This window comes from Chiloscyllium punctatum, chromosome 25 (genome assembly GCF_047496795.1).
Source record: "Chiloscyllium punctatum isolate Juve2018m chromosome 25, sChiPun1.3, whole genome shotgun sequence".
Taxonomy (NCBI): domain Eukaryota; kingdom Metazoa; phylum Chordata; class Chondrichthyes; order Orectolobiformes; family Hemiscylliidae; genus Chiloscyllium; species Chiloscyllium punctatum.
This window is the reverse complement of record NC_092763.1, coordinates 48,834,793-48,850,129: the sequence shown is the minus strand read 5'-3', so window position 1 is coordinate 48,850,129 and position 15,337 is coordinate 48,834,793. Positions and strand designations below refer to the sequence as shown.

The window sequence follows — 15,337 nt, the reverse complement described above, 5'->3', positions numbered from 1 at the left end:
CCAATGATGGTGTTTGTTACAGTCCTTGCATGGTATTTTGTAAATAAGCAGACAATATACAGACAATGAGCAAAACTAACGTCATTTACAAAATACCATGCAAAGACTGTAACAAACACTACATTGGACAAACAGGCAGAAAACTAGCCACCAAGATACATGAACACCAACTAGCCATAAAAAGACATGACCCTCTCTCAATAGTATCCTCACATACGGATGAGGAAGGACACCACTTCGACTGGGTCAATACATCCATCCTAGGACGAACCAAACAAAGACACGCACGTGAATTCCTAGAAGCATGGCATTCCAACCGGAACTCTTAACAAACACACTGAGTTAGACCCCATCTACCACTCCCGGCGAAAAAGGAACAGGAAGTGACTTCAACACAGGAAATAACATCACAAACCCAAAGAAAACCAAACATACAAATAGAAAGCAGGAATTTTCAGCATTGCTTCGCATGAGGTCCACTGAAGATGTTACCTAGTAAGGTAACGAAATGTCTGGAAATGAACCTTTCATCTCAGCGAGAAAACCTACATCCAAAACCTAAACCTGAGCTACAAATCTTCTCAAAACTTCTTCTGTTTAATGGCAGCCAGATATCCCTTCTTCTCTACTCAAATCCTTTTGCTACAATGGCCTACATACCAGTTTTTCTTGACTGCCTGCTATGCCTCCATGCTTAACTTGAGTGACTGGTATGGAAGGACAACCAGGTTTTAGTGTACATTGCCCTCTCTCAAATTATGGCTAGATAATAATCCACCTTCCTTTTTTTTTCATTCTCCAAATGGTTAACCTCATATTTGTCCAAATTATACTCCATGCATTTGCTCACTCACTCAACTTGTCCAAATCATAATGAAACATCTCTGCAACTGCTTTTCAGCTCACCCTCCCACGCAGACTTATCATCTGTAGATTTGAAGATATACATTTAGTTCCCTCATCAAAACCAATATTCATGCACAAAGTGAATGGCTGGGGTTCTAGCACTGATCCCTACAGTGCCCTACTGGTCATTTCCTGCCATTTGGAAAAAGATCTGTTTATTCCTACAGTTTGTTTGCTGTTTACCAACCAGTTTTCTATCCATTTCAATACACTACCTCCAATCCCATGCACGTTTAATTTCATATGCTAATCCTCTTATTAGGACTTTATCAAAAGCCATCTGAAATCCAAATAAACTATATCCACTGGCTCCCGATCATCAACTCCACATTTTCCAAGAATTCCAGCAGATCTGTCAAGCATGATTTCCCTTTCGTAAATTGTTGCGGACTATTCAATCCTATCACTGCTTTCCAAATACTTTGCTTTTAAAGCTTTAATAACAGACTCTATCATTTTCCCTACTACTGTCAGAGTGAGTGGTCTAAAATTCCCAGTTTTCTCTCTATCTCCTCTTTTAAATATAGGACATACCCTCCATTGTGTAGGTATTGTTCCAGAGTCTTACTTAATCTTGGAAGATGACCACTAATACATCCACTATTTCTAGAGTGACTTCTTCAAGTACTCTAGGATGTAGGTCATCAGGCCCTGGAAATTTATCAGCCTTCAATCTCATCTATTTTCTCAACATCATTTCCTACTGATTTCCTTCAGTTCCTTTCTCTCACAAAACTGTGTTCCCCAACATTTCTGGTATGTTATTTGCATCCTCCTTTGTGAACACAGAAACAAAATACATATTTAGTTGGTCAGTCACTTCTTTGCCCGCCATCATAGGTTCCATTTCTGAGTGTAAGAGGCCTACATTTGTCTTCAACAACCTTTTTGTCTTCACATACCTGTAAAAACTTTAACTATCTTGAATCTCTCTTGTAAGCCAAGGTTTGGCTATATTTCCCTTTTTACTTTTGTTCCAGACAGGAACAATCGATTTGCTCCTGCACTCTTTCAATGCTTGCCATTGCCTTTCCACCATTTTCCCTTGAAGTAATGTTCCCAAAACTACTCCCAATTGTACATATTCTACTATCAGAACAAATCACACAAATTTAATTTAAAATATGTAAATGAGAATATGGCAATAGAAAAATATTTTTTAAAATGATTGATAAATTAGCTATTATGAGGTATGGTGAATTTTAGCTTAAGGAATTAGTTTTAAAAACATCACTACATAGACAAACCAGTTCAACTTCTGATCTGGGCTGAGTTAGTTGACTTCTTATGTATTCAATATCGTACAGATTTAGGTGATCATTGCACAGTTCTAACACATTCTCATTTTCACTGTGAGGAATCGAGAGGACTAATGACTGATTTAGCAGCCCAAAACTGGCCTTAGTGTGGCACTGTGCACTAGCATAACAGAATTGTATATAGCAAAAATCTGTTATTTCATAACCTTACATATGCCACACAGTTTAACCACTATGAGATCAGCAGATAAATCCTGGTTTTAAAGCTGAAGCAGCACTGGACACACCATTGAATTATGCAAATATGTCAAAAATTGCAACACAGAGGCACTTACATGCTAATTCCCAAAATAAAATTTAATGCTCTCACAGCCAACAGATCAGAATAATGTCAGCATCCTTAACATAACCTGTCAAGAACAGTGAACTGCTGATGCAGACACATGTGGTCAAGGTTGCTCTAATAGCACCTCTCTCCCATAGAACCTCTACTTCCCAGTCAGATAAAATTGAGTATCTTCCAAAAACACTACCACCGTAAAATTTATTTCCACAACACACACTATCTGGCCTTGGGATACAAGTCATTGTTCCTTCATCACCACCACGTCAATATGCTGCAGGAAATCAAGGTGACCAACCAGAATGTTCTGCAAAAAAAAAAAACAGCCTTTTCCCTTTTACCCATTCCCATAATGTAAAGGAAAAATAAACTGTGCCTGACTGAGGCTGACTCACTCCTGTAGAATAATAATAATGATGAAAAAGCACCTTCAAAATAAAGCAGAAAATGAAAAGTGTTTCAAAAGCTGTGTTCTTACCTGTAGTCGCAATACAATCAAATCCTACAAAGGCATAGAAGCAAGTTGCCGCTCCTGTGAGAACCCCAAAAAATCCAAAAGGAGTGAATCCACCAGAGCCAAACTTTCCTCCTCCTGATTCAGTACTGAGATAGACACAAACATAAACCATGTAAATGGACAGTTAACAAATACTGTACAGCCAAATAAATAGAAAATTAAGAGACAAAGATCCTTCTTCACTAAAAGGAAGTAATTTTAACCCCCAAGAACACGTGGGCTTAGTTCGGGGAAGAAGTAAAAATGTTAATAATTTCAAATTTGACCTGACCACTTCCAAAATCTTAATAGAAAAAAACTCAGCCAATCCATTCTCAGGAAACATGCTGATCACCAAAATTATTTAAGGAGTCTAATTCCTCACACTTATATGATATTTATGTGTAAACTCGGGCTGGCCAAGGATTATTGGGGTTGGTTTCCTGACAGGGAAAATGAACTGAAGCAGGCCAGATACACAAGTCAAACACTTCTAAAATATTGCCTGAGAGCCAAGAGACAAAGTATTTCCCATACCCTACCTCTTTACATAACTCTTGACAATCCCCAACCCCCAACTCAATGGGGATCTAATCCAATCCATAATATTTTCCTGAAACATGTGTAGGATACATCAGATTGACCTTTACTTCACATAAAGAATGCCAACCCCAGTGGTCATATCCTACATGTTAATACACATTTGGTTTTAAATTTAGTCCTGTCACACCTACACACAGGAAATAAATATCTGATATTGGCAGACTTAGCAACCCTGATTACCTGTGGAAAGGAAGAGGGGAAAGTTCTGATTCCTATACAATGATTCCTTCTGGAAACAGCACATGAACTGACACTAGCAGAGGGCATGATCTACATAGCTGTAATGTCATTATGTGGCTGAATATCTTGCTTGGTATTACCTTAAACACTAGGTTTCATCTGTTTTGATGAAAAAAGTTAATGCCAGAGTTTAAAAAGCATCAAATGGAACATTTAAAAATCACATTGTTGAGAGCTTCTGAAGTTTATCATGCTCCATAATGAACCAGCAATTTCAAATGACGGGGAACAAAATGGAGGAAAAAAACCCATTGATGGTGCAAAATGAAAAACTCCAAGACATTTCAAAAGGAGCAACGAACTATGTACAAACCTGTTGATATAAGTCTCATTGTAGTCAGATGCTGTAAGCTGCCAGTTCTTGATGTCACCTTTTACAAAGCCCGTTATAATGACAAAGCACAGGACCATTAGGTTAATGGCAGTAAAGATTTTGTTCACGAGTGCTGACTCACTCACTCCAAATGCCAAAAGACCTATAAAAGATAAGCACATCAGTTAAATAGAGGCATCTTATAACAGAATTGCAGATTTAATTTAGCTATTTACATTTTTTTTTAAAAGTGGGCTTGTCAAATTTATGGTGCAGGAAGACAGATAAATCTGCATATGCTGTCCTGCAAACATCTAAAAGATGCATCAAGTTACCACTATTTCAGAGTTTGCTTGGTTGTCTTATGGAGTAAGAAAAAAATTCCCAGAATCACTGGCTTTTGTTTCTTTCCTTTATTTTCTTCCTTTCCAAAGAGTTTCAGAGGCAATCTCTCACCATATTATCTAAATGGTGAAAGGTTACACAGAGCTTTGGAAAGAGAGATCAGTGTTTCCTTCTGCAGGGATTTAGTACACAGGAACAGCAAGAAATCTAGAATTCTAATAGAATAGTATGATAAGGGGAACTGAATGCTAGAGTAGGGAGGTTATGCTTCAGTTATAAGGGCATTGGTGAGATCACATCTGAAGTACTGTTTGCAGTACCTATAGAAGAATGTTAATGTATAGGGAAGGAAATCTGCCATACATGTGACTCCAGACCCACAATGTGGCTGACTTTTAACTGCCCTCTGAGATGACTGATAAATGCTGGGCCTATCCAGTGCCACCTTCTTGTACAAATAAAACAAAATGTTGAGCCAGCACAGACAAATATGAATCTCTAAGTTTGCACTTGAAATTAGCACAATTTATTTCAAGCTTGAAATGAGCTCTGCACTGCTACCTAAAAAAGGATCAGACTAATTTACAACTGCCCCAAGCATTTTTGCGGATTGGACATGGACCCGTGCACTACTAAATTGTTGATTTAACTTTCATTTTATGCCCTTAAAGTGGGCAAAATGATCTTAAAACTCTTTCTCCACTGATTGTTCAGTTAATTTTCATAAATAAATATTAGTTATGAAAATTTAGTTATGTTTGTAGCTGACCTGTAAGAAGCAAGATTAGGATGACTGCAAATATGTCTGGATATGTTGCAAGTACACCAGGACAATTCATATTCAAGTGGCTTTCAAAAAAAGTCGAAATTTTCTGATCGATGAGATTGTCGAACGTAGAACTCCAAGCTCTAGCAACACTTGCCGTACCTGAGGAATAAAAGCAAATATTAATTCAGAAAGATTTCAGCTGGGAGAAACCAGACAATACTATTTATTTTCTTCTTTATTTATGTCTAAATAAACCTTGAACCACTTGATGTGGATGTGCATTGGTGAAAATGAAATGAAAAATAGTGTTCCATTTGCCAATACTTCTTTTTCTGGGGTACTCATTTCTTTTCTGGGCTAAAAACCCAAATACTTCCTCTAATACATTTTAGAAAATTACACTTGGAGGTGTAAAGAAATGTTGCTTTTTAAATGTAAAACACCATCTCTTTGCTGAAATATATTTACAGGAATGTAGGAACAGGAGTAGGCCATTCAATCTCTTGAACCTATTCCACCATTAAAGTGAGATCATGGCAATCTGTGACTTAACTGTGTATATACATCTGTCTTTGGTCCATATTCTAAAATTTTTGTTAAACAAAACTATTCATCTATCTCAGATTTAAAAGTAACAACTGATTCATCACCCACCTGTATTTATGGAAGAGTTCCAAACATTTACAATATTTTGGGTGTAGAATCTTTAGTGCCAAAAGGAATAGATGACCCAGTATCAAATATTCTGAATTAGGTATCCTTCAAATCATTTGTCATAAAACATCCAGCGAGGTTTAGTATTCTCAAATGATTTGCCTGCATGCTTTTCTTGGGCAACTAGTTGTACACCCATTGTTCTCTGTACAGTGTAGTTAAATCTAAAACTGTCTGCGCACCTATTTCCTTCTTGAGTCCCTAAGACTGGACTTTACGAGGCATTGTAAACACTGTTCCTTCCCACCCCAGCTATGAAGTTTGTGTGGGGGAAAAGTACAGATAGGTGGACACTTGGGACAGCTGCCCCACATTAAGTAAACAACCAGCTGCCCATTTGAGTCAGTGCAGGAGGGTATCATATAGCTCTTAATTACAAAGTATGTGTAATGTCATACAATTTATCATAATTCAGCTTAATCCTCAGAACTCTGAAAAATGTAATACATTCTCCATGAGTACACTACTTCTACAGTATGAAGATTCCCATTTTCCACAGTCTGTCTTTGTAGTTCAGGGCACCAAGTACTAGTATTAGTTCAGTTACTCTCTCACTGCAGGAGTGATTCAAATTATAGATAGTACTCCAAATGTTGGTACAAATACATCATACTCCTGGAATCTTAATGGTCAACTTCTCTGGCTATACGCCCGAAGATTGTGTTTGCATTTCCACTCATTTTATTATAAATGCTTGTTTTCTTGAAAGTGCCTTCAAATCATCAGGATGTCCAATATGTTTTATAACCAATTAAGTACAGTACTTTATTAGTTTCTTTTTTAATAAAACAGGAAATGTAGCAGCTTATTTCTGTACAACAACCACCAAAATTACTACTTTATTTGATTTCAGTGGTATTTATTAAATGATAAATATTGGTAAGGATGCTGGGACAGCTCACTGCTCTTCCTTCATTTCAAAGATGACACATCCACTATGACTACCTCATTACAGAATTTTCTAGGAGTTCTCCTCATCATTGTATCTGCGGCAGAAACTCTGATTAACTGGCTAATTATGTAGTTCCTGAGTATACAGTATATGATTGAGGAAAATGCCCTGTGTAATTTAGTGTTACTGCTTGACACTATCTCTAGCTCAAATAACAAAAGTGCAATGAAATTTAATCAAAAATAAACGTAAAAGTTTTATCCCTTTCACCAACATAAAAAGCAAGATAAAATTAAATTCAAACTTACCCAACACATATGACAAGATTAAATTCCAGCCGGTTATAAAAGCCCATATTTCACCCACAGTCACATAGCTGTAGAGGTAAGCAGATCCAGTCTTGGGAACTCTGGCACCAAACTCAGCATAGCACAGGCCAGCAAGTACCGAGGCAAGAGCAGAGATCAAGAAACAAAGGACAATAGCAGGACCTGCCTTGTCCCTGGCTACTTCACCTGCTAAAACGTACACACCTGCCCCAAGAGTACTGCCGACCCCAAGTGCAATTAGATCTAATGTTGTCAGGCATCTAACAAACCGGGTTTCATCTGTGTTGCAGTCAACAATTCGTCTACGAATCAACTTCTTCCCAAAGCTTTCCATTATCTTACTTGCCATTTTGTAGAAGTGCTGCATTTTAAAAGAAAAACAAAATCATTGTAAAATGCTTAAAACCTACACTGCATCCGTAACACATCAAAACATTTCAAAGTGCATCATAAAGGAACTAGTTGAACTGTAAGCACTACTAGAGAAATGCTATCCTAAAGTGCAGTGGATGCTGGGACAGAGAATAAATTTGAGGAGGAGTTAGACAGATTTTTAATTGGTAATGGGTTGAAGGGATATGGAGAGAAGGCGGGAAAGTGGGGCTGAGAAGCAGATCAGCCATGGCGGAGCAGACTTGATGGGCCAAATGGTCTAATTCTGCTCATATATCTTATGAAATTATGAACTGATATTACTTGAGAACACACATTAAGGTCATTTTCAGAGGTGTCTGAATCAGAAAAGCAGAAGGATAAAGAAAAGTCAAAAGATGTGGTCATCATGATTAATGACAAATTCAGAGAAGAAGCAAAGTGGTTCTTACTCAGAACAGTGGACGGCGAGAGGGGAGAAGGAAGTGTTGAAGAAACTTGTAGCAATAATGCTACAATGAGGTCATGGGCATATTTCTAAATAAAGAACTCTTGTTACGGGATGTGAAAAAGGAATGGACAAGTTATCAGAAGGAAGTGAGGCATAAAATAGGGCAGTCTGTTGCTTTGAGAAGCTGTGAACAAGTTAGGCTTGTGTAGAAATCTAGCTATGAGGAAGTTGCAAAAAAAAAAGTTTAAAGTGAAATTAGACCAAAGGCATGAATGACAGTGCATTTGTTACACCCAGAGAAAAGCAAAAGTCGAAACTCAAACCCATTGTTTAGCAGAAAAGCAGGGCTGGAATAAACTAATCACAATTTACAGGAAAACTTGCATGGGAAAGATCTTGTAATACAAGTACTTGAGAGGCCAAGAAATGAGTACTGATTAAATCACAATGGATAAAAGTTCTACTGCTTAAAATTGAGAAGCTAAGGTTCACAACACCCATCACCAAAGTTGAGAATAGAAAACAAAATTAAGATAATCAGAATTTTGATTGTGGTTAGTGACACAAAGGTTGATTTCTAAAAGAGTCTTGATGCTAAGAGCTGAAAGATGAGCAATATAGTATGGTACATAGTTTCAGCATGGGAGATCTTGCCTGCATGACATTCTTCACCATTTTAAATTAGCATTCAATGGTTTAGTTCCTTGTGTGCACGAAGTGTTCACAACAATTCCAGTCTGTACTCTAACGCTATAGTTAATCTGTTTATTTTAGCGCAGAGACAATGAGAGTGTTTAACTACAAAATTAAAAACCCTCAGATTACAGAGCAATTGACAGACTGTAGAACTTCTGATTAATCATTAATACGAAGGACACCATTACAAGACTGTGAAAAACAAAGGGAAACATTAATGCCTGTAGTTTCTTTATTTTCAAAATACAGATGTCCACCTAAAACATGTATTTGCTATTTCCTGTTCCACATAGAAACCTGGCCAGATGCTGAATGTTCTTTCTGTGCAGTTATCAAGCTCAGGAAATTTCTGCATGTAGGCAGTGTCCAAGGGCACCTTTCTGATCAAACTACAGTATTCAGTGCTCCACATATACAGTACATCCTAAACATTTTCATATTTACATTTAAATTTGAAGGGTACACAATAACAGATCATAATTTTTACAGAATTAGTAAAGTCAAAGTTACTACAAAAATAAACTTTCTGCCATTCAAAACTTTTTCATTGCAGTAGCAATCCATTTGAAGGAACAATTTAATGGTGCCCTCCAATCACAAGGCTAGAAACCAGAGATCAAAATATATACAGATCACAGCTTTTTGAATCCTGCCCAACTCCAAACACTCGAAGTATCTTTCAAAAAAAAGCAAAGAAAATCTGATCGTTATGCGATCCTACCAATAAGAATCAGCTGTCATTGCTTGATTGGGGTGGAGGAGAAAGAGAAGCATTTAAAAAATCCATTGTACAAAAACAACTATATGCACTTTAAACAGTAGTCCAGCAGTTTCTGTGAGGGAAATACGCAAAACTGACAGTGAACGGTTTCAGATGCATTTCTTTAAGAATTTTCAGTTTCCACACACTTCTTTCTGTCCACTATTGATCTTTCACCAAATGAAAAGTCACCACTGACAAGACAATCTGCCTGGTCTTTGCAAGTTTTATCAGTTGCCTCTAGCACAGTTAAAAAGATAGTCTCAGTCTCCTTATATTGTTCACAATTTCAACAAAAATCTTCAACCATCAATTTGATTCTACAGGAAATGTACAGTATCTCCCCATCAAGTTTAAATTCAAAACGAGGAGCCTAATACTACAGCCTGTACTGAGACCAGCTGCTGTTTCCCCGTACAAACAACACAATCACTTTAGTATTCAAATGCTAATTCTCTATCATCTCATAGAAAGCAATATGAAATATGGGCTAAGTAGGATGCTATTGTCCTTACCTTCACATTCCAAATTAACAATAAAGTGGAACACCAGCTATCCGTTTATATTTACACAGAAGGAAGTACTGACTCATTCAAATTCACGTACTTCTGTAATCCTGACTGAATATGTAAAAGAACAATGAATTCATTCAAAAAGCTTTCACAGCTTTCGTAATCCTCCAATTGCAAACTATAATTAGTTAGAACCAAGTATGCAGAAACTGCTTTGCCATCGATCCGCTCAACAAGGTTCACACTGTTTCATTTAACAAAAAAAAATCATATTCCAAACACATGACAGGACAGCAAGAGCAACAGTTCCATTTTGGCTTAACCCCATCATTGTACCAAAACCTGCTATTCTAGACAAGATTTATTCACTTATTAAAACTGACTTGAACCAACATGCTATTAATACTGGAAGGATTTATTTTGGGAAGGGACAAGACAATTGTTTCTTTCTTTATCCCAATGTGAATCAGCCAAATTAGTATTTTGTTTTGCATTGACAATACTAACCAAAGCTTTCCAACAATTCTAACCAAGGCTTTCTATAGCATACGATGCCTTCCTTGACTGCCTGCTTGCTTGGAGCATACATTAGAAAATTCATCAGTAGAATAGCATGCTCACTGTGCTTTCTTGATATCTGCCATTGACAGGCACCACATATTAAACAAATACACTTCATAAATCTCCACAGAGATCTGGAAGTCAAGGATGTAATTAATGTCTGTCTGGTGACACATTTGTCTCTAGGAGATTGGAGAGAAAAGATATTCTGGTTATTGTGTTTTGGTCAGATGTCAAACATAATGGAAGGACTTCTTATATCAATTATTTCTAGTGAAATCATAAATTATTATGAAAGATTGGCTTTGCTAAAGACAGTCATCATAATGTTGAGAAGGCAACCAGAGAAAGTATTCCGGAACTCCAAGCAAACAAAAATATAGTGCAAAGCAGATTTTTATTTGCCAGCAAAAGCTCATTTGAACAGTCAAGAATCAGACCACTACTAAACAACTTTGCATATGAGAACCTTTTAATTATTTATTGTATGAAGTATTTAACTATTGTGAATGGAAGATTAAGAATTGCAACTGATATGGTTTGACTTTTTATGATCACCCTTCTGATGAATCACATTCTGGATTTAGAGGAGTTATCACTCCATTTATTTTATTTGTTCACGAGGTGTGGAAATCACAGGCTAGGTCCAGCACTTATTGTCTGAAAGAGAGAGTGATGAGCTGCCTTCTTCAACTGCAACAGTGTGGGGTCACTCACTGTATTATTGAATTTCTCTTATTTAATTAAGATTCACGGTGTGCCTTGCTGTGTAATATTGTTGCATTGTACAAAGCTAAATTAAAATTAGAAACTTGGAACATTTAATGTTCAAATGAGGCAAAATAAAATGCAAAATTCAAACAGCTTTATATTGGAGAATGGAGTGCCAAGGATGAAATGCAGACAGGAAGTAGCAAAAATCAAAATTGTTCCGAGAACGAGAGGTGGTTTGCGAAAAAGACACAAACTAACTGCAAGTCTCTTCTGATTACCAATGTCAGCTCCTGGCAATAGTAGGTGGAACACAAAACAGACACAAGAATCAGGTAGCAAAAAGTACTTGGAGGCTGAAGTCAAAACTTTGGATCACTGTAATAGGATTAGGGGTGCATTATTGCTTTAAAAACAAAGGTTGAGTTTGTTTGCAGTCTCTAAATTTGACAGAGCATCTCTCCAGCACGCCACAACACCCACTGACAGGAAATTAATGCCTCAGATTTACATGCATGATCATTAGTTTCAAATCCCAAGTGGCTGCAACATGCCGTGATTTCCCCTGGCTTTCTGCAGCAAAATTCATCCATGAGTCATAAAAGACATCAGAGGTTTACAACTCTGGAAGAAAAACTGATTTGAGAACATCACCTACCCCACCAACTGTGCAATTGTCATTTCTTTGGGCAAATGATTTCAGAGAAATTAGCAAATAGATACTGTTTAAAAACAAAATGTTCAAGCAGCAATATACTCAAATCTTGTAACTTTCAATCACTCACATTATACAGATTTGCTTTAAAAAAACCTGTTTTCATATACAATCAAATATGTCACTTCATTGCAGCACCAATAATAAAGGAGCTACAATACTCAGCAGCTCATGCAGCACCAGCTTTCCTCACAACTCGAGGAATGTACAAGCCTTCAACAAAGGCTTGCATGGGACAAGGACAACATCACAAAAGACTGTTTTTGGGATGAACACCTCAAATATGTCAGGCACACAAATTACAATGTTTTATTGTTGGACCAACTAAAGCTCTTGGTCAACACGGAGCCACCTTTCAACCACAATTCTAACTTTTAAATTCCCTGAAACATCATTCTTCTTAATCACAGTTCTGGGGATTGACATCTCTATCTGTGTCCAACAAAAGTACACATGCATCCATGTTAATGTCTCTTATGGCTACTCTCCTGATGAAGGTGATGGGAGTTCAATGAGATTGACTTTCAAGAAAACGACAAAACAGCATGATATTTTTTCACTGGATTTAAAACTTTAATGCTTTTGATCCATCTTTAGCCTGTTGTATCTCCGCAAATCCCTCTAAATCATTGTAAATAATGATTGCAAATAAATTGTGATATTTATGAGCAATGAGTTCAACTGTAAACAGTTGATGTGTTGTGGACCTGGTTGTCTTATTGAAGTGTGCCATGATACTGAAAAGGTTGGGAAGCACTGCAGCATTCCCTCCAATTTCCTTACTGGCTGCGAGGCCTCAAGACCTATGCGTGGCTGCGACTTCTAGAATGAGAAGTCAATGCCACGATCGGCATGCTGATGCCAATTGTCATGTGCAAACCATCGAAGCTGCTGCATTCTCATATAGCTGAGGGAACACTAAACTGCTGTTATAGATAGTACATATTACAACCACAGTACGTTGGTTATGGATGTGTTAGTTATTAAATCAAACAGCTGTTCCTTTGATGATCTAGAGATTCTACAGTGCCAAGCATGTAGAAACAATACAGGATTACCGAGGAATTGGAGACTGACATTAGGGAAAGGTGCAACTAAAGAGCACTGAAGTCACTTTTTGCACACTGGTGTCAAACTTTTGTGCAGCAGTGGATCTGAAACAAGTACAGCACTTTATACAACAGCCCTGTGGTCTCTTTCAATCTGGTAATTATTCTGGCTATGTAAATTTCCCTTCTGGACTAGTTTGAGAGGAGGATGATCAATGCAGACACTCACATGATCATCATATGTCACAACGGAAGGAGCAGAGTCTCTCATTCACTGCTATCCTAACCTCTAGAAACCAGGAGCTTAAGCTAATGTTTATATTTCAGGAGTCAATGTACATTACCTGTCTACATCTCAGTGACAAGATATTTTTAATTAACTTGTTCATTTGTAGCTCACTTCAATCATTTCATTTCCGAGAATCTGTCCACGCCCCCAACAACTATACTCTTTAAATGTATTCACGATAATTGCTATCCATCTTTTCTATGTTTGTTTTCTGCTCAGCACTCCCTTGTCCGTCTTGGTAAGGTTTGCTGGCATCAGATAGTGTGGGTGCCTCGTTTTGCCAGGCTCAATCTTTTTGTGAATATTTAAGAATCACAAGCAAGACAAGACATTGTTGTAAGCTGAGTGGTCCATTCAGGGTTAACTCAACATAAGTTTGAGAATTTGCAGAAAGAAATGGCTGTTATGAAGAAGTCAATTCACTGGAGAAGTTTATAATAATCAAATCTTAAAGGGTAAACAAGATTGCACTGTGAACACAATTCTAGCTGACTGGGGTGTTAATAACGCACTCAGAATGCAAAATATGTTCTTAACCTTTGATTGCCCCCCTCCTTTGCTGAAACGTTTGAACAATCAAAATGTAAACCCTAAACCAATCAGGAGATTGAATTGGAGTCTCCCATCCAATCAAGTTCCTCCACATGCCCTAAGAGCTCTGAGCAGGCCTGGAAGATTCTGTCCTAGGAATCTAAAACTATTTATCCCATTTTCTGACCCAACTCAAAAATTAGCTTTTTTTGCATTCATTTTGCACAATAGACTGGTTAGCAAGGTTAGATTACATGGAATATTGGGAGAACTAGTCATTTGGATACAGAACTGGCTCGAAGGAGACAGAGTGGTGGAGGGTTGCTTTTAAGACTAGAGATCTGGGACCAGCAGTGTGCCACAAGTATCTGTCGCTCTGGTTCCCTCCACTCAGTCGAAGTGAAATGCTCAGAAACACAGTATAGTTTTACCTCCTTCATCTTTATTCCGGGCCCTAGAGGGAGAGAGAATGATCGCTCATGTGTGCAGGGACACGGGTTCCTGGTCTTCTCTGGACTAGCAGTTTCTTAATGAACTACACAGTCATTTTACAAGGAGAAGCATCCAGATAAGGAAATATACATATTGATTGGGTTACCTTTATAAATAGCGAGCATCAATAGTAAAGATTAAGCCATCTGCTGTTACACAATGAATTTTCTTAACCTTAACTGGCTTCACATAATGAATACTTTTCACCTTGTTAAACTTACTTTACATACTGAATGGTTCCAATACTGTTAAATGGCTCTACATAATGAATGCTTTTCCACCTTATTAACCCATTACCATTGCCTCCAGCACCCTATTGTTAACTGCAAGCTCTTATCTGATCTGAGTCATGCTCAGCTGAACCTCTTGTTTTACAAAATTCAGAACTTAACATTTTGCCTGCCTGCTCATACCCTATACACATTTTCAGACTGGTGCTGGATCACTTTTTTTTGTCATTTATAGAAATGATTTCAATGTGGAAAAAGAACATATGGTTAGTAAGTTTGCAGATGACACCAAAGTTAGTGTAGTGGACAGCTTAGAAGGTTACCTCAGAATACAAGGGAACCTTGATCAACTGGGTGGAGGAGTGGCAAATGGAGTTTAATTTAGATAAATGTGAGATGCTGCATTTTGGAAAGGCAAATCAGGGCAGGACTTACATACTTAATAGCAAGGTCCTAGGGAGGGTTGCTGAACAAAGAGACCTTGGAGTGCAGGGCCTTGGAGACCATGAAGTGGAGTCACAGATGACAGGACAGTGAAGGTGATATTTTGTATGCTTGCCTTTATTGGTCATAGCATTGAGTATGGGAGTTGGGAGGTCATATTGCAGCTGTACAGGACACTGATTTGCAACACCGCCTTTAATTCTTGTTTCTTGTCTCTCTGCTACAAGAAGGATGTTGTGAAACCTGAAAGGGTTCAGATAAAATTTCCAAGGCTGTTGCCAGCGTAGGACAATTTGAGCTACAGGAAGAGGCTGA

The 15,337-nt window shown here is 37.7% G+C and overlaps 1 protein-coding gene across 1 annotated transcript in view; it reads right to left on the bottom strand.

Annotated features, from left to right (window-relative positions):
• LOC140495917 (high affinity cationic amino acid transporter 1-like) overlaps positions 1 to 15,337 on the bottom strand; it is a 40,773-nt gene that overhangs the window by 12,135 nt on the left and 13,301 nt on the right. The window contains exons 2-5 of the mRNA XM_072595214.1: positions 7,189 to 7,570; positions 5,275 to 5,433; positions 4,161 to 4,323; positions 2,987 to 3,111 (exon numbers count right to left, since the gene is read on the bottom strand). Coding sequence (XP_072451315.1) covers positions 2,987 to 3,111; positions 4,161 to 4,323; positions 5,275 to 5,433; positions 7,189 to 7,558 — 817 coding nt within the window. The 5' untranslated portion in view covers positions 7,559 to 7,570. The remainder of the gene's footprint in view (positions 1 to 2,986; positions 3,112 to 4,160; positions 4,324 to 5,274; positions 5,434 to 7,188; positions 7,571 to 15,337) is intronic.